Source organism: Rhizoctonia solani, chromosome 7, assembly GCF_016906535.1.
Source record: "Rhizoctonia solani chromosome 7, complete sequence".
Taxonomy (NCBI): Eukaryota; Fungi; Basidiomycota; class Agaricomycetes; order Cantharellales; family Ceratobasidiaceae; genus Rhizoctonia; species Rhizoctonia solani.
Genome location: NC_057376.1, coordinates 1,717,029 through 1,741,264, shown reverse-complemented (window position 1 = coordinate 1,741,264; position 24,236 = coordinate 1,717,029). Strand labels below are relative to the sequence as shown.

Here is a 24,236-nt window from a genome sequence, read left to right as displayed (position 1 = left end):
ATGTCTGACCCATACGTTGAAAAGGCCACCAACGACAAGTTGACCCCCCAGCAGAAGATTGATGGTACGTAGCTCGATTGTTGGTTATTTCTCATCCTCATATCTGTATATTAGGCCTGAAGGAGATTTTGGACATCACCAAGACTGGTATGCTCACTACTCGCGGCACCAATGGTGAACTTCACTCGAGAGCCATGGCGCCCGCCTCTTGTACGTCACCACTTCTCCATCCAGTGGATATGTGCTAACCCGAGTAGTGGATGGCCTGCACTTTACTTTTATCGTCAACAACCAGAGCCATAAAACTGACGAAATGGAGTCTGATCCACATGTCAATGTCTCTTTCTTTGACCCCGGTTCGAACCACTGGGTGAGCGTTGCTGGAACGGCCAAAGTCCTTCAGGACAAGAAGCGTGCAAAAGAACTCTGGAACCCATTGTAAGTCGATGATCATGTCCTGGGATTACTCTGCAGCTGACTCGAGTACAGCGTCTCAGCCTGGTTTGGGGACCTGGGCGATGGCGTTCACAAGGGCGACTCAGAGGATCCTAGAGTTAGTTTAATTGATATTACTCCGACTGAGGTACGTTTCTTGTGATTGATCCCAATCTTGATACGCGGTCTAACCTAAAGTAGATCCGATACTGGTATTCTACCCGTACCAAGGTTGGTGCTGCCGTTGAGGTGGCTACAAGCGCGATCACTGGCAAAGTCGCATCCCCCGGAGAACTTCGTACCATAACTCCTCAGGAAGTGAGTTAATGCTTACAAATGTTAGACCATATTGTAAAACTCATTTACATTGCTTCACTTCAGCTCGCTCTTGTCGAGGGACTGCACATTTCTTCACACCACTAAATGACACGCCTTGTTTTGGACTCCGCAGATGTAGCATTAATATGTATTCAAACCAAGGAATTTAATAACTTGAGTTACCATATAGTGGATAATTTTCACAACTAGGATACAAATGTTCGGGTTGTGAAAGTTGAGTTTGGCCGCAGCTGGTCTGTGTTAGAGTAATGATGGGTAAAGCAGTCAGAGCAAGACACGATCACGTGTTAATTTTGTATTAACGGGAACGGCGCTTACACGACTCACTTGGCCCCAATTCACGATGTCACGCCATAATCAACGAGCCGAATCACCCTCCCTTGTTATACCTGGGCTGGCGCTATACCATCTATATTTGACTTATCATCGCTTCCCTCGGACACACCTCGTGGAAGAGGTACAGGTCATGGCGGTGACGACTTGTCACTTTCTGATCTATCCTTAGCGAACGCCCGGCATCTGCAGAGAACGAAGGATCGAGAAACCAATGGGACGATGACGAAGATGATTATGAACTGAATCCGCCGCTTCAATTGCTAAACGAGACTCCTGCTCCGAAACGAGTTATGCCGGAACCCGAGGACGAACCCGAAGAGCCTGAGGAATACGGAGAGGATGACGGAGATATGACCTTGTCGCAACTGGGAAGGTCATCTAGACGCAATGAATCCGTTTTGGATGAAGGGGAAATGTCGATTCGTACACCACAAAGGAACACGCGCAATATGCCCGAGTCGCCCCCGCCATCTGTGTACTCTCGTTCGCGAACTGCCGCTGAGAGACGGGAGGAGCAACTTCACGCCGCTTTGTTTCAGCTTCGGAAGATTAATTCAGTACTTGGAGACTACGTCGGTGCTTTAGAAGCAGTAGATGCAAATACTGAGGTAAATATCCGCTCCTTACCGTGCGTTGATGCACATTGAGTATTGGAACTGCAGCGACTGGAACGACAAGTCGAGCGAACTAATGCTATATTGGATCGCTATGTGAGGATGCTCGATCAGCAGGAGCAAACAAGCAAGCTTTATTTGACGAAGAGTGGCGCGGAGGTGAAGCGGTAAGTGAAATTATACCATGCGTTGCAATGTATTAATATGCATCTGTGCGGAAACACAGGATGAGCAAACATCCAAGAACGTATAGCGCAACAGGCCAAATTGGAGCGTGAGCGGAAAGAAAGAGAAGAAAGAGAGAGACAGGAGCGTGAAGAAAGAGAACGAGAGGAGGCCGAGAGGGTCCTTGCTGAGCAAGAAGCTCGTGAACGAGCTGCTAAATCAACCAGTACCGCGCGTGGACGAGGGAATAGAGGCACTGTCACTCGTGGAACAGGTGGGTGATTTAATTGGTACCAACGATTGATACTGAGTCCAGTAGCTCGTGGACGAGGAGCAGCTGGGACAACTGCAGCTGGAAGAGGGACTTCTTCTACTTCTGGCACCTCGAGCAGGATAGCACGCCCTAGCTCAGTTCATCGACTCGAGGGGGAATACCCAGAGCACGCGGGCGAGGGGCTGCCTGATCCCCTCAAGCATATTGTTATAAATTGGCAGATCATTCACGTGACGATTTGCCGCCCTGTTCCTTGCTACCACATCGCCTCCAACTCTGCTTGCTTGCCATGTACCACCTGCTGAAGGGGCTGCACGCCCACTTAACGCGGAAAGATGAATTTTCTGTGCTGATACTTGGGCTTGATAATGCCGGAAAAACTGTACGAACCACCGGATTCCTACATGTATCCATATTCTGATGAGGGGCAGTAATGTATATCTTCTTTGCCAGACTTTCCTTGAGAAGACGAAGTCTCTGTACAATAATACACCGGACTTCCTCCCGATAAAATTGGACCAACTGTTGGGCAAAACAGTACGTTGAACCGTATGCAAGAAGACGTCAACTCACTCAAGACCCAAAGTGGGCCAAATTACTTTACCCTCGGCCACCATGAAGTTCTTTGATCTAGGAGGGCAGCGTGACATTCGAACGATTTGGTCGAAGTATTATGATGATTGCCACGCAGTCATTTATATGATTGATGCCGCAGACCGCGATAGGTTATGGGATGGATGGGAAGTCTTTGGTACGTTAGGAATGCGCATTCTGGCCTAATGCTTTGGTCGATCCTTCTGTCCCTTGGGTTATAGAAACTGTCTTGGCACATCCTCAAATCCTTGACGTTCCACTCCTGCTTTTAGCCAACAAGCAAGATGCGCCGAACAGCTTGTCTGTCAATGATGTACGAGCCAGTTATGAAGCATGGTGGCAATCACGACGTGCCGAAGATGGAGAGGATACCTCGGATGGAGTGATCGTTGGCGACGACCATAGAGGTTCGAGCCTGGATGTGATGGGAATATCGGCACTTGAGGGGTAAGTATGCGAATCGCGGATATAACTCTGCGTATAGCTGATGTTTGAGAACTTCAGGAATGGAATACGGGATGCAATTGATTGGGTATTCATACGCGTACAAACTGCTCGCCCTCGGTAGGTTACTACATGCTATGGCTTCGGCTACTAACGATTTGTCTAGCGGAGGTGCTTAAATAACCTTGTTCAATTATGCAGATCAACACTATATAATGACACCTGTTCAAGTGTATTGCAATATGTTTTCCACGTTGTGAGCCTGTTTGCATCACTGAGCACTCCCAAAATCTCTTGTGGTGACGAATCTGCAAGTGTAAAACCATCCAAGGAAAGCTCGAAGGTTTTCAAGCCGGTAAATCCACCCAATTGGCTCCCGAGCGTCCGAGATATAAGAGCTCCGACCGCTCTGGAAGTGGTTGATGTCTATACATGCAATAAGTATGGTGGCTAAATATGCGTAACAGTTCTCCGACTTACATGTCCGAGAAAAAGGGGTCTCATGTCTATTGGAAGACGCACGGAGAGTGTTTCTAACGTAGACTTGATACGAGTTGTTCCGAGTTGACGCAAAAACTTCGTCCCCAAAGGTGAATTCGCATGTTCTTAAGTTATGTTTGAGCGAGATTAGTGGAACGCTAGTTTGAGCGAGGGCTTCGACCAAGTGTCTTAGAACCTCCGGTTCACTTGACAAGCGCGACCCAACGCTAATCTCTACGTGCGAAATAGGTTTACCCGCAACCAAGGCTGAAAGTACCCTGGGGTCGGCAGATAGGAACTTAAGATTAGGTAGGAAAGTACCTTGGGCAGCAATACAATTAATGTGTTCTACTATCAAGGGTGCACGAGGAGGTTCTGTGTCTAGGTCGTAAAGGCTCAAGGTCTCAATAGACGGTTGGGTTTGCAAAAATTGAACAAGGGATGTGTTAGTGTGGTAAGGTGCTGATAGAGATTTCAGTTTGAAGGGACACTCGAGTAGTCCAGAATAAATCTCGCCAAATGACTTGGCCGTTGGAGTAAATGTCAAATCTCGCAAGTTCGGAAGAAGATTCAAGGTCTCCGAAGCCTAGACACTAGGTAGACAACCTCAGGATGACGATGGTAATACCCAGGTCCAATCCAAAGATATTGTGGTATTGAACGAGGTCCACTGTGCCTTCCAGTATTGCAGTACAAAACATTTCGATAGCGCGAGGTCGGTGTAGCATAACATTCCTATAAAGAACCTGTGTAGCTGCAGCGTGCGTGTGCCGACAGGCTAGGCAAAGATGGCAAAGTGAATCAAGATCTTCCCTTAAATACTCAGATATCATAATAAACAAGTCCCAGTAGAGCAGCATGATGGTGGGATAGTTGGCGTTCTTGCTAGATCTCGTGACTCGATTTGTGATACTCGTACACCTCAAGCTGACCAAATTCCGATCCTATCCTCTACCCTACCTATGTATCGTGCCACTAGTATGTCACCAACATGTCATGAGATTTCGATTGGAGTTTCTAGAACTCAATTATATTTGGGCTACTTATATACCTTGGGGTTCCTTCTTAGTCTGGAGTATGAATGTTCCTATCAATACTTACAGTACATTCGTATGGAGCTTATAGCTATGGCTCAGTCCGACTGAAAGATGCAGTATGTATATACCACGCCCACACCATAAGATAAGATGGCCGAAATAGATGTGATGCGCATAACAGCCTAAAATGGATGCGATTCATTTGCTATGCTTATCGTCGAACAATGCGACGACTCGTAGCTAATATCGATCGCCAAAGGTTCCCTGCCCACAGCCAAGCTTCCTCTAGCAAAGCATCGAGTTCCCCAGGGTTGTCCCAAACTGACCCTGTAGCTGAATGCGCATGCTCACTAGACGCCATAAAGCGAAGTACATCTTTGACTGTTATCAACCCTGCCAGACTTCCGTGATGCTCAACAAGTATGACTCGTGGCCTAAAATAACAGTCAATTAACTTGCCAAAACACAACTCGTTGAACCGCTCACCCCATTCTGTTGAATAGATCCGTAACTATCTCAAGCGGGAGCTGGGGTCCCACACATAGAGGGGTCTGGTTTACCCAGGGACCAAATTGTATTATGTCTGCTGAGGCAGCAAGGGGAGTAATACCCGCATGGTCGTCTTCTTCCACACCTGCTAATTCACGTACGACATCCGTGTCCACGGTGGCATCGTGCGCCTGAGACTCGTCGATGGAAGGGGGCTCAAAATTACAAAGTGTGCTCGGGTGAATATCTCGCGTTCTTCGAGCTTTGCCTAACAGAAAGGACGTGAGGATTGGTTAGATATACGCATATACCAACATTACCGATTGCATAGCGCAACTCAGTTCGGCCTATATACCCTATCAATATTTTCTGTGGGTCCGTGGTTACTATGGGGAATCCTTGGACGGTTGTATGTTCAAGCTTCTCCTCTACGTTATAGATTAGGCGTGAACATTTGTCCAAGAATATAACCCCTCACCGACTTCATGGAGTGTCATACCAGTGATAGACATAGTATGCAACTCCCTTTGCATAACACCTGACACTGATCGGTTCGTTGTAAGTGAGTTGAACGTATGATCAAGCGCGACCTACCCGGAATGTTAAAGGAATGCTCATCACGTTCAAGGTATGGGTAACCATTAAAGCGGATCATCTCGTCGGCAATCCCGCGGGCACCTCCAAAACAATCACCGACTGCCTTTGTCACTAAAATCACAATCTGTGGACGAATCAGCATCTGGGGCTCGGCTAGCACTACAAGATGCTCACCATAGTTGGTAATATATAAGTCAACGCGCCAGTTAATTCGAACATGATAACTACTACGGTCACGGTAATCCGCATAATTCCACTAAGCGGCGAATTTAGTGCCACTCAGGAATCGATTCATATAACATACCTTAATGCAGCTGCCGCGCCCAAGAGCGCATATGTTCCAGGTGTGATGCATGGAATATCGGGGCGACAGGAGGAAAAGAAAGAAGAGGTGGGGTATGTTCTTTGAACCAAAAGGTCAGTACTAATTCCTAGCTAGACCACAAGGAAATCTAGAATACCCACGTATACATTGCTTTGACAATAATGCCAATCATTCGACCAAATGTAGCGCCAATAGCCATTGATGGGACGAAAATACCCGCCGGAACCTTGCATCCATAAGATAAAATTACAAGGACGGTGCGAACAAGAGTTGCCAAGAATAAGGAGTTGACCATTGGCCACTGAGCCCAAGATCTAGTCGAGATTGATCAGTACACGACAGAAGACGCTGGTAAAACCGGAAATTGACTCACTGGCAGAGATTGTTGTAATCACCGCCTCCTTCGCATTCTTTAAAAAGAATACCCAAGCTTTCGGACATATCAATTCTCAAAAATCTGTTAAAGTAACTGACAATTGCTGTGATTGTCGCGAGGAAGACAGCTTCTTCGACCCCATAGCCAACCAGATGTTTTCTTCGGAACGCGGCAACTTGCAAATTGAACTTGATAACTAGAACACCGTATAAACCCTGAAATTTTGGTTTAGTCAAACATCGATTCACAAGAACCTAATTACTCACCCCAAAGATACCAATAATAACAAAGAATATGATCTCAAAGAAGTGCCAATCACGATCATAGGTCACTTGGAACAATACCAATTTGCCAGTTCGAAACGGGTTCATGGCCTATCATGTTGTTTAGTATGGTTTAGAAGATTGTTCCAAGATCACTGACAGAAAGAGTGCCAGTCGCAGCAAGCGCACAAAAGAAGCTACGCCACATGGTCTTGATACTAAATGTGTGACTCATTTCCTGTGTGTGTTAGTGGTTGAATGAATCGATGGGGCGCAAGAAAACAATCTACCTCGATGGAAAACATAACGCCCCCGATTGGCGATCCGAAAGCGACAGCGACTCCAGCAGCAGATGCGGCCGTCAAAATCTCACGCATCTTCCCTTGCCATCATAGCTCGAGTCAGTCGGAGCATTTTACTGCTGCAGCAGAACGAAGATACCTTGGCTGCGAGAGAACCTACTAAACATTCGTGCTACCACGTTACCTACGCAGCATGCCACATGAACTGAAGGCCCCTCTTTCCCGACGTTGAGGCCCGATGCAATAACTAGGGCTAATGAACAATTTGAATAGCTATACACCTTGTCGAAAGAAGGGAGCGTACCAGTGTGAGACTTTTTATGATCAACGTTGACAATCCCAAATATCCTTTCATGACGAACCCAGAAATGATACACTTTATCTCTGAGATTCCGGACCCAGCAGCATACTTTGCAAATGAGTCGACCAAATGCGCTGAGATAAGAGAAAACAGCATCTGAAAATCGACAATCACATAGAATCACACGCGTAGAGTGTTGCCGTATTCTACTCACCGCTAGCAATACATAGACCAAGTATCGACCAGGTGAATACGCGCTCCATGGCCTCCAGGATGCGCAAGCACTTTCTTCCTCCCCATCGATTTCCCAGCAGCAGAATTGCTGGTTTAGCCACCACCCATCCACACAATAACCCATCTTCAAGTCGGAAAGCCATTCCGTAATGATAGATATAAGGGCAGCATTCATCCCAATGCACGCGCCTGGATTCGCCATTGAGGTCAAGACGCTAGTATCAGACAACCGCAATCACTTACCTACAAGGCTCACAACAAACCAGCTTTGCCCGGTAGCTATCAATTTTTGTATTTGAGCCTTCGCCCATGGAGGATTGATACCCCCCTGTGCATCTCGAAGTGAGGACTGAATATCGCGCGAGGTCCTTAGACGTCGATTACGCTCGAGAATTGAGTCTTGGATCCAATCTGGAAGAGAAACACGATGAATATTAGTATGGCATCTTGAAAATTCTTCCTATATTCGAACCAATAGTGGTAAAATCTTTGTATCGCCTGGAGCCCATAGTAAGAGACGGCTGGGAGTGAGTATATTTCCGCGCACCGTAATTGTTCTAGTTCCTCTGCGTCGTGGAGTTGCCGAAAGGCATCTGAGCGAGGAGTATCTTCTAACCGGATCCCTTCCATCCTGACTAGCTCAACACAATAGTAACATAAAGTTTCGGCGAAGGTAACTGGTTTCGGTGATTGACAAGAGGTCCGCTGTTTAGGCGCTAGTGGTACGAATTCGTCAAATAACGTTAACCAACTTGGGCTAAGCGATCACGTGCCTTAACCTTGACACATAGGCCCCATCCTCGATATTCGGTTCAGAAAGGCACGGTGGCACAGAAGCCATTCCCAAGGAATTCATATGGCCGTCCTCACGAAGTTGCGCCTGGGGGAGTGATATGGTGGTAGCTCAATGCGGCCACCAAGTCACTATAAAGCCCTGGCCAAGATTCCTACTTATTACCCTTATGTTAAGCCTATTGAGTCAAATATTACGAGTTGCATAAAGCTTGTGTGATTCCTGGACTGCTTCGGGGAAAAGCAATCAGGCTCCTTATCTGCTCCTAACCATATTCGCGTCGGCTCTAAAAAATCCGGTGTTTTGGTCAAGAACACGCGGCGATGGGCACCCTTGGCGAAGTGTGGCGGTCAACATATAATCCCCCCCAGGCGCTAGCTCGCTTTCTCAGTTCACGACCTTCATGACCCACAGAAGACGCTCCAGTTTGTTTCTCCACGTTAAATCACCGCCAAATCCAAATGATAAGTACGCGTTTTCGGCCTTTATTTGAATACCACGAGCATTAACCACTTGGATTCTCCAGTCCTACGCTATGGGAGCATCGTCTACGGCAGAGGCGCCCAATCTCGCGCAACCCGTTCGAGAAAAGTGTGCCTGATGGTGACTATGGAAACACTGTGATCACTTCCTCTCCAGTTATTCAGAGCGAGCCAACTAAATTCGAGGAGGTCGAAGCGGGAGATCCCCCCGAGGAACCCGTAAAGTTGAAGAGTAATTGGGACATGGAATGGGGCGAACAAGTACCATCTTGGCTAAACCTGGTATGTGACTTCGGATAAACATACTTCTAGTCAATTGACTTATTTATTAGTTCTTTGACCTGGCATGGACCGCCACGTTCTCCAGTTTGACCTCGTAAGTTACTCTACGCCAGAACATGATTATTCGATATCTAACCTATCTCAATCAGAAACAACAAGTTCAGGGAACCATGGGTAGGATCCTTAAACGACGCGCCCCTCGCCTTCAAACTTACCACAAACACGTTTATAGGATTCCGTTTCATATATTGCATTTTTCATAACGGCATGGTGGCTATGGGTATCACAGGTGATACTCATCAACTCACGATTTTCAGCTCGATCACTGAAACCTCACAGGTGGCTTACAACGTCGACTTCTACACTGATGACTGGTACCGTCCACATCGCATACATTCAGCGAACTTTGTTGACCAGCGTTCAGGTTCCATTTGATTTTTACGTTCCTGCAATTGCTTATTTTCGGTGCTCTGGCTGCAACCACACGAGGTAAGTATGCAGAACGATATATTTGTCATGAGCGTTTACACTACATATTTAGGGTATGATGTTAGAAACTACATTCTACGGTCTCCTGGTAGTTCAGAATTGGAGACATACGATATCATAACGATCAATCCAGAAAGATATTCAACCGAACGCCTCACAAAGATATCTCTTCGGGTCATCACTTTCGTTCTAGCCATGAGTCGGTAAGTTATTTCCTTCGAACAGTCACATATATCTAATACGAGCTACCAGCGTATTTCTTCTCATCCAACATCTGAGGGGTTGGTGCTTTGATTCTTGTTTTCATCTTGTGCCTAATACCGTCTATCACAGTTGTCATATACGCCAAAATCACCGCCAAGGCCAATCGCCTTCCTCGCCAGCTGTTCATTGTTCCGGCTACCCTGGTCATATCAACTGGACTATTCGTCACAGCATTCCTGACTACTATAGCTCCCAAGGGAACAGAACCGTATGGAGCGAAAATTAAATACGCGTGCTGGGGATCTGCTGTGCTGGTCGAGATGGTTGCCCACATTATCAGATTTCAACTGGATCTTAATCGAGGCATTCGACTGCGGTCCCATGGATCAATTACAGGCCGGTTGTCGGACATTACGACCATTATACTCGGAGAGGTGAGCTGATCCTGAGCTTAGTTTATTCAAATCAAACTAAATTTCTCTGGAGGGCATGAACGCGATTGCAGGTACATTCTATGCAATCGAGCAAGCTCCTGGAATCAGTGTACCGACTGGTAGCTCTGTTATCTGTTGCGGTATAATTGTGTTTTTCCTTACATACTTATACTTTGAGGGGGCTGCCCCCCTCAAGTCGGTCCGACGCCGTGCGGCTTACATTATGATGCATCTTCCTTGGCTCTTGAGTGTTATACTACTCCTCGAAGGCAAGTTTTATTCCAATCTCTACCCTCAGAGCTGACACGTTTACCGATAGGCGTAAAGAACCAGCTTCTGCTTGTAGTGAGTAGCAAAGCTGCTATCCCATCGACACACTGCTCACTCTCGCTTTGTGATAGAACTTCCTGAATTCGGTCGACTATATCATGTTAGGCATCTCAAAATCGATAAAGATCGCAGACGAGGCTCAGCTAAATGCCACGATGCGCCCCTTGTTGTTACAAGCTGGCTTGTCTTTTGATCGGGAATATTCTAAGCTCGATGACATGATCAGCTCGAATTTTAGCCAGTATGCCAGTCTTCCTAACGAAACCGCCACGGCTTTCGGTGACGAGATCACGCAAGTTTGGTACTTGAGGATTCAGCTTTCAGCCACACTCAACACATATTTGGTTCGTAATAAATGTATTTATTCGACGCAGAGCTAACCGTTGATATACATCAGAACTATATGGAGAACGACACGATCCCCGAAACGGTTTATTCAACGATTAGAAGTTACCAGACCGATTACAACTTCACTCTGGAAGTAAGGAACAACCACATTCATGATTAGCCCAATCTGACACTACTCAATCTGCTATACAGGATCTCAAGGTATCGAAGGCCACCAACCCTCCTCAACTCCCTCACTTTGGACAGGTTGGTTCAAGTTAGCTTTTGTGCGTACTAGACTATGGTTGACATATCCCGCATAGATACAGGAAGCATTGGTAGAGCCCAGTATTGGAAACGCTCGCTACATTATGGCAATGTGTGGAACCACCTTCATTTTCTTAGCGAGCCTTAATCTCATTCAAGCTTGGCCAAGAGGCAAGTTTGGGTCATTTGGATTATGAGCTGAGCTCATTTTACATCTCTACAGACCGATTCCACTGGGCTTCAGTCTTCAGTCGTTACACAATGGGTGTATGCATGATACTGCTTCTGTTCCTTAACATTGGATCCGTCCAAGCTTATGTAGGATGGAACGAACAGCAACTTTCTCGTCGTGCGGGAGTGTTCAAATGGATTGATGCGTATGCCCTTTGTTTCCTCTGTGTTTCACCTGTGCTGAAACCAATTTCAGCACTTGCGTCCTTCCTACGCTGGCACTGGCGTACGCGATTCATTCATCATCGATAATGTAAGTAAAATCCTAATGGCGTTTTCAGACGAAGAACTTACGGGATCAAACTACAGGCCTTGGTCTATGCAGCTGTGTGGCATTCGAGAAAGGTTGCCAGTCAGGAGAAGTAGACGGAAACTTCCTCCAAGAACAGCAACACTAACAGTATCTCTTTTCTTTCTTTTGGGTTTAAGTAATATTGTGTCTACTCATCGCGAATCAATGCTCTAATGGTCCGTGACAACTCCTGATAGATGGGGCTGTAGTAGTATGGGAAACTCAGATGGTGTCCCGGGGCCGTGGCTTTCCGTTAAAACACTTCTGGATTGACCAGCGACAGATGGTTTTCCAACTTATGTCTATTAGAACCTAAACATACAGCACAGACTGAGATAAATTGGCGTGATATTGGTTGCTCGAAATGCAGAGCTGGGAGGACCCGCGTAACGCAATCAGATCCAGAAAGATAAACTCGTCGGCCATTGCAATAGTGCCTTGAAGTCGTGACCACAGTTGTAGATGGCACCAAGCAGAAACACAGCCACTCGGCATTCATAATCTCCGTCAACAACACTGTACCACAGATCCTTGTAATTAAACAACCATGTCTTTGTCAGCCGTATTTAGTAAAGTTGCCTCACTAAATGCTACCTTAACTCTGTTCTTTATTATCTAAAACCCAGTCTGCTCATATATATTTGATTCACCAATACTGAAATGTAGCTACCCGAAAAGAGTAGCGATAGGTAGACAGCGTCATGTTGACCCTTGCAGCGTTATACCTTCACCTATTATCTGATCCAGGAATACCGGTCAATAACTATGTACTACTTATGCCAGCATCGCCCTTAGTTGGATGCTACCCTCAAATTTATTTCAATTATCACTCCAAGTTTAGAACGCGTAAATACTTGGCTAGTCCTTGGCGCGAGCCGGCGATCACTTGTCCCGAGGTGCGTATAGAGTTAATAGGTGTTGAAAGGCGCGGTTGACTCCGGAGGTGAACAATCCGTTGCTCGGCGCCTATTCGATGAGGCTAATGCGGGGCCATGTAAATGCAGAAGTGCCACAGTTGGCGCCCGACGCTGATGCTCTAACCAGTTCTACTTGTTTTGGAAGTATTTACATATATAGATGGTAGGGTGCAGGGGCTATCAACGTCAACGCGTCCAACTCCGATGCTCACATGAACTTAATCTATGAAGATATTTACGTTATATCAAATAATAATATTCGGGCTGCCTCTAGCTTGCACCCTGCTCCAATATATGCAGGCGAGTCGTACAAGCTTGCTGGAACCTCGGTTCCCTGCCACCTATGAGCAAAACTGGAAATTTTACTGGAGATCGGACTTGTCTCCTGAGCTCCTAGGTATGCTTGGAGACTTAAACTTCCTTATTAAGACGCAACAAGACGTTGTTTTTCTAATACAGGAAGCTGTACGCATGGATGGGGCGGCCCCGAGACCCTAAGAAGATATGTCCACTATCTCCGGAGAAAATCTAGAGTTCGTTTAGTGGGTATCCTCAGGGATGACTCGATTCACCCGAGCTGATTACCGCCCACTAACCTCTTTTCAGGCTCAGCCTCAGGTTTGATAGAACTCCCAAACTGTTGATCTTTAGCTGAATTTCTATTGGGCGAATAGTGCAATATTCTTGTCCTGGATTTTATGTAGGCTCATAAGTATGGGCCCTAGGAAACCGGCACCCTCTAAGCTTGGAGCATCTCCCCCCCCCCCTCCCCACTGCAGCTTAGGATGCCAAGTCAACGATCAACCTCTTCGAGCACGTCAGAACGCCGCCAAATCCCGACCACAAGTGAGCCATTATTGGTTCAATTTGGGTTTCTGGTAGTGCTGACTTTTCCAGTCCCACGTTATGGGAGCACCGACTTAGACAACGTCGCCCTCTTTCACTCAATCCCTTCGTCAATATTTCATCAGTCCCCGAAGGCAATCCGAGGTCCTCGATAGGGCTCCAGCCGCTCAAGCTGGCTCACCCGGACTGGAAGACCTACAGAAGCTCCCGAGCACCGATGGAAGTAGCGGGAAGAGCTAGTCGAGAACAAAAAGAATCATGATATTCAGTGGGGAGAACAGATCCCGGGGTGGTTGAACTTGGTCAGTAAACTGAATGTGTTTCCGTCTCGTTGACTGACATCAGTCTCTTAGTTCTATGACCTCGCGTGGACCGCTACCTTCTCAAGTTTAACCTCGTTAGTTCTCTGGGTCTCTCCGCGTCATTATCGATTTGATTTGATTCGACTTTTAGGAACAACCAGTTTAGAGAACCATGGGTAGGTAACAGCCAGCCTCGTAACCTTAAGACTCGACGAGCATTTACCCTACTCTCAGGACTCGGTTTCATACGTTGTCTTTTTTATAGTGGCATGGTGGATGTGGGTTTCCCAAGTGCGTATAATACATATCTACCTTCCCATCCTCATGCTGATACTTTTCAGGCACTATATAACATCGACTTCTACTCGAACGATTGGTAAGATACTTGCTGCGGTTAATGAATACATCTATGCTCACAACACATAGGTTCCATCTACTGTTTATATTCTTACAATTACTCGTGTTTGGTGCACTTGCCGCAACTACGAGGGGTGCGTTCAACCAAGCTATGTAATAGAGATAAAAAGGCCTCACCAATAGCTCTAGGATTTGATATCTCAAACTACATTCTGCACTCTCCTGGGTCTAGTGAACTACACGTGTACGATATTATGACCATTGAACTGGAAAGGTACAAGGCAGAAAGACTTACAAAGTATCCATCCGAGTAATCACATTTGTGGTTGCCCTTAGTCGGTAAATATAACCTTAGGGACCAGATTCGAACGGTATGGCTGACAACTATGTAGCGGTCTTCTGCTATTGCAACACTTGCGAGGTAGGTCGTCGCTATTTATCTATTAGTTGATTCGTCCATGCTTGACTCACTGTCGATAGTCTTGATATACGCCAAGCTCACATCCAATCAAGGCCGGTTCCCCCGTCGACTGCTTATCATACCCATAGGACTGATCATTTCCACTGGGCTCATGTTTGGTTCTTTTTCAATTACCTTGAACAAAGCGGGAACTGAGCCTTACGGTGCAAAAATCAAATATGCTCTCTGGGGAGTTGCCATACTGGTCGAAATGATTGCACATGTTATCCGAGCCCAACTAGAAATTAACCAGGGCATTCGCCTTCGTGCGCATGGATCCATTGCTTCGCGGTTGTGTGACATTACTACAATCATAATAGGAGAGGTAGGACTTTTCATTCACACTTTTGAGTTGACATTTATCATGCGCATATAACAGGGAATAAATGCTATATCTGGGACCTTCTACGCAATTTTGCAAGCGCCGGGTTTTGGTGCCCCTACTGGGACGGGGGTTGTTTGCTGTGCATTTATCATATTTTTCCTGGTTTATCTATATTTTGAGGGTGTGGCTCCACTTGGAAACATCCGCCGTCGTGCCGCCTGGGTGATGGTGCATCTTCCATGGTTGCTGAGTGTTATTCTACTGTTAGAAGGTTTGCATCCCCACTAGTTTAATTGTCGCATATCACTGAGTATCCTATTGCAGGTGTCAAAAACCAGCTTTTGCTTTCAGTAAGCACCTTTTGTTGTAAAACATACTGAAACCTAACGCAGCAATTCACATCAGAGCTTTTTCAGCACTAGTACCCACCTTATGACCAAAATAATGGGAACACTGGAATCTGACATGGGCGAGGGTGCAGGCATTGAGCAAGTAGATCAAATAATGCGCCCCTTGCTTCTACAGGCAGGACTTTCATGGGAGGATGAATTCGCGAGACTAGAGGCGCTATACAGCAATTCCACTGCGGTCAATAGCACGGATCCTAATGCAATAGATCCCAGTTTTGGGGTCTGGCTTTTCAGGGTCTTACTTTCAACTACCTTGACTTCTTACCTGGTAAGCCCATCCCCTGAACGAATTATACCGGCATTGATTGGAGTGGTCCCATTTTACAGACGTTTATGGACAATGGCACTATTTCCGAGGAGACTTATAAAGTGATTGATAGCTATCAGTATGATTATAATTTTACGCTAGAGGTAGTTCACGCCGAGTCTAGTAATTGATGAATGATTGGCTGACTACAACTGGTTCTAGGACCTCCATGCGTCACTGGAGAATGGGACTGCTCCTCACTATGGGAAGGCGCGTAGTGCTTGATATCTCTGATGACTGAAAACTGACAATTTACCCTAGATTGTCGAAGAACTCATTTCGTCCAGCTTGATTAATGCACGTTACATCATGGCCATGTGTGGTGTCACGTTTATAACGCTTGCGAGTCTGAATCTTATACAATCGTGGCCAAGAGGTTTGCGCTTGATCTATCTTTGTAGTCCTGGGCTCTGGATCACTGACCCCCTCCCCCCCTTTTTTTGTCAGACCGATTCCAATGGGCATCGATTTTCAGCCGTTACGCAATGGGCGGTAGTATGGTCTTGCTTTTATTGCTAAATCTTGGGGAGATTCAACACTGGATGGTGTGGGGCGATGAGGAACTTGCCAAGCGCGCTGCAGTGTTTAATTGGGTCGACACGTGAGTGGACTTTAACCCCCTCTCCTCTTCCTCAATCCAGATCCATAGTGCTAATTACTGCGACTAGAACTTGGGTTCTCCCTACCATCGCACTAGCTTATGGGATTCAATTCATAGTTGATACGGTAGGCGTGGCTGATACTTGTCGCTCTGCTTTTCATGGCTGATCCAGTGATGTTATCCTCGTAAGGCTTTGGTATATGCGTCCGTTTGGTACTCGAGAAAGGCGATTTCTCAACCTCACGTACAAAGGAGCTTCACTAGGTAATAAATCGAGTAGCTACAAGAATACGTACGCGAATCAAATACTCTTTTTTGCGTTTCATGGGTCTGGGATACACGAGTCAAGTTTCCTGTTACGATACCTGTTTTGAGATACGAGTCACATACATATATACGCATTACGTGCCAGTGCGATGTAACAGTCACATAGTTCAAAAGAACCGATTCATGGCTGGACTATTCGGTACGCGGTACTTGGGGCCGACGCAAGGTAGTGATCATGTGAGAGTCTGTCTCTGCTAGTTGTTTCTGGGACAACGGGCAGTTTGGGCATAAGCGATGATATCATAGTATTGCCCCCACATGGTCGGGACCATTTGACATGTGCAGGAAATTACACATTTCAAGGTATTGACGCATGGACAGAAACGAAACGAAACCAAGGGTATTGGGTGGGTGGGCGACCTCGAAAATTGAGCGTGTCCATAGACGCTAGTTTTCTCTATCGCCAGAAAATAAATCAACATTCGTGTCAAGTTCCTCCGTATACCATCTACTCGATCGACAGTGTGGCTATAACGATCATAGCCACCAATCGAGCAATTTGATTTCATAATCCAGGAACGAAAGCAAAACACATTTTAAACTTCTAAAATAACAAAAAAGAGCTGCAGTATAAATACAATAGTTGTAACATGCAGAGGAGGTGGAAATACCAAACTCGTCTATCCAGACCGAGCGGGGGGGGGGGCGTCCAAGAATAATCGTCTCCAAGTAATAAAACAAAACAAAACCCCAACCGGGGCTTAACAAGGCAAGTCGCTCTTTCCGTTGGCGTTTCCATTCACTGACTGGCCCTCTTCAACAGCATGCAAATGGACACGGACTTCTTTGACCTCGCTGCGCCCTTGCATAATCGCGTCCCTGACCCGCTTCTCAACGTCGTGCGCATCGAGCACGGTCATCCCGGCCGGGACGTCCGCGGTCAAATCGACAAACATGAGGCTGCCGCTCCTGACAGCGCGTACATTCCTGATTCCCAACAAGCTCCTCGGTTCGACCAGGTGGTCCAGGAGAGAAGAGAGTTCTTTGCGTGTAGAAGGTGAGACGCCGGCGTCTGTAAAGTCGCCAAAGGCGGAATAACAGAGCGAGACGCCTTGTTGGAGGATCAAGAGGGAGACCAGCATTCCGCCTAGCGGGTCGAGGGGGAGAGTGGGGACTGCCCATGTGCCGATGATGGCGAGGAGGGTGACGAGGGATGAGTAGGCGTCTGAGCGGTGGTGGTAGGCGTTTGCAAGCAGGACGGGGGATTTCATTTCGTCTGCTACGGCCTGCGATCGACGGTTGTATTAGCTTGGTTACGAGAGTGAAGAATGAGATACGTTACCTTGGTAGCCCTATAGTTCCACTCTTTAACGACTACACTGGCCAGTGCAAACCATGCTGCGTTGGGATCCAAAGCGGCGGATTCGTCGATATGAGCATGTCCGTGAGTATGAGACAAGACTTCGCCAACGCTCTCTTTGGTCCCTACTAAAAATTGCAAGAAATCGTGCATCGGCCCGGGTTGAATGGTCGCTACTGTTGGTGTCAATGCGTCCAGCAACATGGTATAGGAATGTAAGCCGATAGCAGCAGCGCCTCCGACAAGAATCAACGAGACGACTGTTGTTCCTAGTGTCTCGAACTTGCCGTATCCGTAGGGATATGCATCAGTTGGTGGTTTGCGGGATATTTTCCAGCACGCGAGTGTGACAAAGTCACCCATCAGGTCACTAAGGGAATGGGCTGCGTCGGCGACGAGGGCTGCCGAGTTCAAGTATACGCCTGCGATGCCCTTTGTTGCCGAGAGGACAACATTGGATGCGAGACCAATGAGTGTTATTCTGCTCCCTGCGTCACCTGCAGAGAATCGATTAGTCGCGAGGAAATAGAAGAAACAAAGAACGAACCTGCTCCGGAAAGAGCCTTCATGATTTCACCTGCCTCTCCTCCGTGTGCATGGGAGTGTGAATGGGAATGAAAGAGCCCATGAGAGTGAGAGTGGTCGTCGTGATCATGGTGGTGGTCATGCTCCTCGGCCTTGTTTGCGTGACCACGACGCTGGGTGAGAGTAGCTGAGGATTCCATAATTTGAAACGAGAGAGTGTGTGGTTTCCGTGCGTGGTGGTAAAAGGCACGGACAGGGGGAGAATAGAGCGCGCCTGTGAATCTAAATCTGGGTGACACGTAGGTGTCCGTATTGTTGTTCACGTGTCCGGTTCGAGATGCGGCGCGGACGTGGTTAGCCGAGTATGTAGACGGCCGTCTCGGGAGCGTGTAGCAGGGCGCGAGTGTCGTGGACGATAGAGGAGAAGATACTGTGGCGGTGTGACCCGAGCGGTTATATAGTGCAGGACTAGTGTTCCGCAGTCGGGAAGGCCGTGGGGGAGCAGTATGAGAACAAGGCTGTAGCGACGACGTGGCTAGTCGTAGACCGCTCGAATTTGGCTGCAGATGCCGTAGTCCCTGGGCGCGCATCTCCTGAATCTTCGGGAGTAAATCGGGTAATGCAAAGAAAACAGCGCCGGAACTCTCCTCACTTCGAATACTATGTTCTATCTATGTCGAACTCTGGATCGCCTGCTACAGTCAGGTCCGCCCTGGGAAAATCGAGGGAGAGAGCAAAAGCTACTTATACTCTCCCCGCCTACCACCGGCCTGTGTTTCATCTTCGGCTCTACGCGGTACCGACTCTCTCTTAAGCCCATTTGTTCTCACGAATCCTGTATCCATATAGTCATTCCCAGGCTTCTCCATTTATCCGAACACGACTTGTGAGTAAGCTCGCTTTCGTGTCCTGTTTTCGCCTTTTATGGGACATATCAGTCAGCACAGGCTTGAAGAGGCATAATCTACTCACCTATATTGTATTTATTTTTGTAATTTTGATGACATCATACCATCGTTCTTGGCGTTCATTTCATATACCCACCCAAGGTCCGCAGTAATGAGCTACAACTACCCGCAGCTTCAGCAAATTGGCTTCGATTGTGTATCCAACTGACCAGTAGGAAAGAATGTGTTTGTTCCGCGGCTGTCCAGGTTCGCGCTGCGCAGGGGTTGCGAGGGTACGAGCTGCGACTTCGAGTCGGATGGTATTTCCCTTCTTTAATATCCAAACTATTACCGATATCGACGGTTCCATACTCTCAGAACCCAGAAGATAATGTGAAACACGACAACAGGAACTTTCTACCTCGTGGTTCAGCACAAGCTTCCCCAATCCCAAACGAGTGCTCGTAAAAAAAATAAACGTTTATTACCTCTTTCTGAGATAACAGCGCGGTGGCAACTTTCAACCAATCACGTTCTCCGCCACCTCCACGCGCTGACACATCCCGCACCACCCTCTCAAAATCCAACCGCCGACCCCACATTCGTCTATCCACCCAATCACCAACGCGCACGCTATCAGCCCGGGACACCGACCCTCGCCCCGACGGATCCATTCATCAAATGGTGTCAATTTCCGAATCAAGTTTAAGCGCCAACCACGTGCGTTCCGAGGTGGCTCGAACGTGCACTCTTGATAATATCATGTATTCTCGCAATTTAGACATGTGCGCTGTGGTGGGTTAGTGAGTTGGTGTCAAAAGGAGGACAGCTGTGAGAGGAGAATAGTGCGAGTCGAGCTGTTTCCCCCCTCCCACCCTTCTTGTCCTTTTTCCCAGTTTACGCTAGGGATGAGTCGGGTGTTACACTTTGGCGCCGGTCGAAACTCGTCGTGAGGCCTTGGTTTCTTTTCTCTTACTCGGAAGTGAATGGGTTGGCCTTGTAGGTACTCGAGTGATGGACCCGAGTCGGACGTCAAGTCGTATAGCACGTTATGGCCCTTGTTCATCGGCCTCGTCGTGCTCTATTCGTCGTACGATTCACTTAAAGCCCCACTTCGATTCGTATGGCATTGCTTTTTGAGGCCGCTGGGTAAGAGCGCGAACCAGCAGGACCGATTGGATCAGGTACTACTATTACACTCTCCAAACCGGTTTTCATCCCGCTTACTGATGGAGGGGCGGCGTAGTTTTACCAAGGCCAAGCGGAAATATACGATTCTACCCGACACAGGCTACTTCGTGGCCGTACAACGATGCTTAAACTTGCAGCTGCACACATACGAGAGCGAAAGAGTACGAAACCCCTGGTCTGGGTGGACATTGGAGGAGGAACAGGTCAGTCAACCCCTCTTTCGTCCCTCGTTCCTTCTTTCACCTTGCTAAAACACATCGTTTCTAGGATGGAACATCGAAACAATGGACGCCTACTTGCCCATCAAACAATTCGACGCCATCTACCTCGTCGATCTATGCGAACCGCTCCTCCAAATCGCGCGCAAACGCTTTGCGACCAAAGGTTGGACCAACGTCCACATCATCCATTCCGACGCATGCACTTTCCGTCTCCCCGACGATCAGTCGGCGTTGATCGGCTCGGTCTCGCTCGTCACGCTCTCGTATTCGCTCTCGATGATCCCGACCTACCACCGTTTACTCGACCGCGTCGATCGGATGTTGGATCCGACTGGACTGGTGGGTGTTGTTGATTTTACGCGTCCCGGAAGTGTGCGGGGTTGCATGAAGAGTCGATTGGGGGTGTGGGCAAGGTGGTTGGATGGCTGGGACATTGGTTTTGGTATGTTGTTTCTCGATCAAGCGCATATAAGTGATTTTTATTTTGTCTCTCGTTCAGGCAAATGTGGTTTGATCTGGATCATGTTGATCTTTCGCCCGGTCGGAGAGATTACTTGCAGTACAAGTTTGGGACGGTCAAGATTCTGAACGGAAGGAACGGGATGTTTTTGCCTTGGTTTATTCAGATGTATGTCCCCCTCCCCTCTTAGTTTTTTTTTTTTTTTTGTTGACTCCAAGCTGGGTAGTCCGTACTATGTCTGGCTGGATGTTCTCGTTCTGTCAACGTCTCGGCGGCGCTCGAGGCCTTTGAAACCGACTCTGGAAATTCGGTTGGGAACTACTCGCCTAAATCGGTTGCTTCGACAAGTGGTTTGAAGAGGGTCGCTTCCGTTATTAAGCTTGGAGAAGACGGGAATGATTCAGAGGTAGAAGCCGATACCCAGTTGGAACAAGTCGTACCTCCGAGTAGTGCATTCCACTATCATTCTCAAACTGTAAGTTTATCATGCCTTCATGAATGATTTTACGATCACGTGCCATAGCCATGGCGCCTTCCATATTACACCACGCGGTGCACAATGAATTTAGGACGTTCATCTATGCGTTTACATGGGAAGACCCGATGGAGGATATGAACCATCTCGAACTCACAAAGGATAGCTCGATCTTGTGTATATCCAGTGCAGGCGACAATGCGTTACACTATGCTATTGCTGCCGGACCGAGGAGATACATTGTGTGGATATGAACCCTTGGTGTGTCCACCTCCTCTTCCTCCTCTCTAATTTCACCCCAAACTGAGACTGAGTGACCGGTAGCCAAGGACACCTAGTTGAACTCAAACTGGCAGCTCTACGTACCCTTTCTCATCCGACGTTCTTCGACATGTTCGGTTCTGGAAAACTACCCGATTTCAAACATATTCTCGATGGGAGCTTTCTCCATGGCTCTCGAGCGCTGCGTACCAATTTTGGAAACAGAACCAAAGCGCGTTTGACAAGTCGTTTTATCGAAGAGGGTATAGTGGTTGGGCGCTGCGGATCACGCAGGTACGTCTTTCTGGGGGCAGGTGATCTACAAGTTATGTTCTGATAGGTCTTGGGGTTTAAAGTGGGTCCTTGCTCTGGGGGGTGTTTTGGAAGATGCCAAGAGGATGTGCGATGTTGATACGATTGAGGAGCAGGCTCGTATCTGGCGCGAAAAAGTATGCCCCTGCCTCTGCGTTTATTTGTCAATTATTGATGGGTGTTGCAGTTGAGGCCAGTACTACTCAGTAACTGGTTCGTCAAACTGGTTCTCAACAATCCGGCGTTCTTGTGGAATGCACTGGGGGTACCGTTGGCTCAACGTCGGGCCTTTTTGAATGAAGGGAGCTGCTACGAGTTTGCGAGGGATACCTTGGATCCGATCGCTGGCACTGCGTTGTTGAAGACTGGGGCCTACCATTACCTTTTAGTGAGTCTGTCTCTTGCTTGTTGAAGACTATACTGATTATATGCGTGACATAGTGTTTACTGGGGAGATATGCTCCCACTTCATGTCCTGCGTACTTGACTCGACAAGGTTTCGACAAGTTACGGGAAAATAATTTCGAGAGACTTGAAAGTTTTAGGTTGCACACGAGTCTATCACCAAGTACGCCTTTCCCTATTCTTCGTTCAATATGCCTAAATATGTATAGTGTTCTGTGCGGAATGCACCAGGCCAACTAACACACGCGGTCATAATGGATCACCTTGACTGGTTTGACCCGGGTGCAAAAGAAGTAGAAGAAGAAGTCGCGCAACTCCGGCGCGTGCTGTTACCAGGCAATGCCGTCTTTTGGAGATCAGCGGCGAGAAAGCCGTGGTACTGTGAGGTATTCGAGCGGAACGGGTTTTCGTTGACGCCTTTAGGGGTTAGAACTGGGCCGGAGAGAGCCATCGACCGAGTCAATATGTGAGTTCCTTTTTTTCTTACTTTGTTTTGGCGGATTTGTGGTCATGTTTACCTGCCGTCTCTACAGGTATGCATCGTTTTGGAAGGCGTAAGGGTGAGTAGTATATGTGAATCAAAGTTGAAACAAGCATGTGCGAGAACATGTTTCCCCGGGCTGAATCGTAGTGCTGCAGCAAGCCACCCCACTACTATAGATATTCATTAAAAACTCTTCAAGCTAACTACCCATGCTTATCGGAAAAGCGACAAATAAGAAATATAACATACGCATACAAACATGGGGGCGCTTCTCTTAAACTTTTTACACCGTATGATATAAGTATGCGAACTTCCACCACTGTACAAGGTTATAATGCTGGAAATCAGTGCGTGTGTTTAAGTGAGAATTGAGCTGAAATCAAGATCAATACATACTGATTTTAGGTATCAATTCTTCCATACTCTGATTCATGCTGAGGGAGGCATACTAACATTGTAATTTTCAGACCATATCCTACTGAAAAAAGGAATCTTTTACTGATGTACTGACTTTCAGGATCTTATCACACCACAGTGCACAGGGAACATATTTTTTGACGAAACGTGCTGAAAACGGTCTATGTAAACACCCGGAAATTTTTAACCCAGACAATCACAGAGACCCTTGTTAGTATGACTCTGACCGATTGTTTGAGGAGGCCGCGAAAATCTCGAAGATATATACGGACTTCCGGTAGGTTTCTGACTAATACTAAAAGGCTGTTTCTCAGAGAACTTCCGTATCGTTAATTGACGCAGTGGCTTTCACACAGAACTAAAGATATGATTAGATTTGAGATCGAATAGGCTTAAACAAAGTTCATACAGTAGCGTAGGCTTTACCTTTAAGTCAGAGACTTTGTATATTGAGCGTCAGATTTAATCTAAGGAATATACTTGAGCTCCGGTCAATACTTGTATTTTTGAACGAACTCGGAGTTATGGACTACTCAGAGTTTCGACGACCTAGCTAGTATATTCATCTGTTTTCAAGGAATGTAAGCGTCTTCGTAAGCTACTGATGCCGATCAATATGAGAGTCAAAATTCAAGAGAGTTGGGCAGATTATAAATGGCAATTTTAAGTTGCCCCCCTTTATTTGTCAAAGCAGTTATTGACTTTCCGTC

At 47.1% G+C, this 24,236-nt stretch overlaps 7 protein-coding genes across 7 annotated transcripts; 5 read left to right on the top strand and 2 right to left on the bottom strand.

Annotated features, from left to right (window-relative positions):
- On the top strand, positions 1 to 2,286 carry RhiXN_06727 (pyridoxamine 5'-phosphate oxidase family protein; the record flags this gene model as incomplete). The annotated part of the gene is made up of 10 exons (XM_043326543.1): positions 1 to 64; positions 115 to 210; positions 258 to 438; positions 490 to 583; positions 637 to 753; positions 779 to 786; positions 1,280 to 1,718; positions 1,773 to 1,891; positions 1,986 to 2,163; positions 2,209 to 2,286. The coding sequence occupies 10 exons, from the start codon at positions 1 to 3 to the stop codon at positions 2,284 to 2,286; spliced, it is 1,374 nt and encodes a 457-aa protein (XP_043181975.1).
- Positions 2,287 to 2,778: 492 nt separating this feature from the next.
- RhiXN_06726 (ADP-ribosylation factor family) lies at positions 2,779 to 3,380 on the top strand (the record flags this gene model as incomplete). The annotated part of the gene is made up of 4 exons (XM_043326542.1): positions 2,779 to 2,914; positions 2,979 to 3,204; positions 3,262 to 3,321; positions 3,368 to 3,380. The coding sequence occupies 4 exons, from the start codon at positions 2,779 to 2,781 to the stop codon at positions 3,378 to 3,380; spliced, it is 435 nt and encodes a 144-aa protein (XP_043181974.1).
- A 1,549-nt stretch (positions 3,381 to 4,929) lies between these two features.
- Positions 4,930 to 8,235, bottom strand: RhiXN_06725 (ClC voltage-gated chloride channel protein; the record flags this gene model as incomplete). Its single annotated transcript, XM_043326541.1, has 18 exons — positions 4,930 to 5,152; positions 5,205 to 5,475; positions 5,528 to 5,635; positions 5,686 to 5,751; positions 5,802 to 5,928; positions 5,979 to 6,060; positions 6,109 to 6,207; positions 6,270 to 6,443; positions 6,503 to 6,720; positions 6,772 to 6,879; positions 6,929 to 7,006; positions 7,059 to 7,150; positions 7,210 to 7,226; positions 7,433 to 7,527; positions 7,586 to 7,794; positions 7,849 to 8,016; positions 8,078 to 8,103; positions 8,153 to 8,235. The coding sequence occupies 18 exons, from the start codon at positions 8,233 to 8,235 to the stop codon at positions 4,930 to 4,932; spliced, it is 2,244 nt and encodes a 747-aa protein (XP_043181973.1).
- A 566-nt stretch (positions 8,236 to 8,801) lies between these two features.
- Positions 8,802 to 11,810, top strand: RhiXN_06724 (low temperature requirement protein LtrA; the record flags this gene model as incomplete). The annotated part of the gene is made up of 17 exons (XM_043326540.1): positions 8,802 to 8,866; positions 8,925 to 9,162; positions 9,213 to 9,256; positions 9,312 to 9,536; positions 9,587 to 9,651; positions 9,704 to 9,854; positions 9,904 to 9,932; positions 9,985 to 10,289; positions 10,342 to 10,429; positions 10,609 to 10,634; positions 10,691 to 10,963; positions 11,017 to 11,100; positions 11,160 to 11,213; positions 11,270 to 11,327; positions 11,437 to 11,590; positions 11,641 to 11,697; positions 11,726 to 11,810. 17 exons carry the CDS (start codon positions 8,802 to 8,804, stop codon positions 11,808 to 11,810), a joined length of 2,001 nt encoding a protein of 666 aa, XP_043181972.1.
- A 1,557-nt stretch (positions 11,811 to 13,367) lies between these two features.
- On the top strand, positions 13,368 to 15,885 carry RhiXN_06723 (uncharacterized protein; the record flags this gene model as incomplete). The annotated part of the gene is made up of 16 exons (XM_043326539.1): positions 13,368 to 13,499; positions 13,578 to 13,722; positions 13,776 to 13,801; positions 13,853 to 13,896; positions 13,953 to 13,977; positions 14,036 to 14,092; positions 14,143 to 14,177; positions 14,228 to 14,292; positions 14,348 to 14,432; positions 14,551 to 14,579; positions 14,639 to 14,943; positions 14,998 to 15,214; positions 15,268 to 15,293; positions 15,349 to 15,621; positions 15,681 to 15,764; positions 15,823 to 15,885. 16 exons carry the CDS (start codon positions 13,368 to 13,370, stop codon positions 15,883 to 15,885), a joined length of 1,611 nt encoding a protein of 536 aa, XP_043181971.1.
- Positions 15,886 to 17,289: 1,404 nt separating this feature from the next.
- Positions 17,290 to 19,003, bottom strand: RhiXN_06722 (cation efflux family protein; the record flags this gene model as incomplete). The annotated part of the gene is made up of 3 exons (XM_043326538.1): positions 17,290 to 17,814; positions 17,871 to 18,385; positions 18,436 to 19,003. 3 exons carry the CDS (start codon positions 19,001 to 19,003, stop codon positions 17,290 to 17,292), a joined length of 1,608 nt encoding a protein of 535 aa, XP_043181970.1.
- Positions 19,004 to 20,612: 1,609 nt separating this feature from the next.
- On the top strand, positions 20,613 to 23,183 carry RhiXN_06721 (betaine lipid synthase; the record flags this gene model as incomplete). The annotated part of the gene is made up of 12 exons (XM_043326537.1): positions 20,613 to 20,694; positions 20,759 to 21,051; positions 21,084 to 21,154; positions 21,212 to 21,344; positions 21,399 to 21,618; positions 21,696 to 21,891; positions 22,004 to 22,202; positions 22,265 to 22,357; positions 22,408 to 22,608; positions 22,662 to 22,788; positions 22,857 to 23,091; positions 23,159 to 23,183. 12 exons carry the CDS (start codon positions 20,613 to 20,615, stop codon positions 23,181 to 23,183), a joined length of 1,875 nt encoding a protein of 624 aa, XP_043181969.1.
- Positions 23,184 to 24,236: the final 1,053 nt, after the last annotated feature.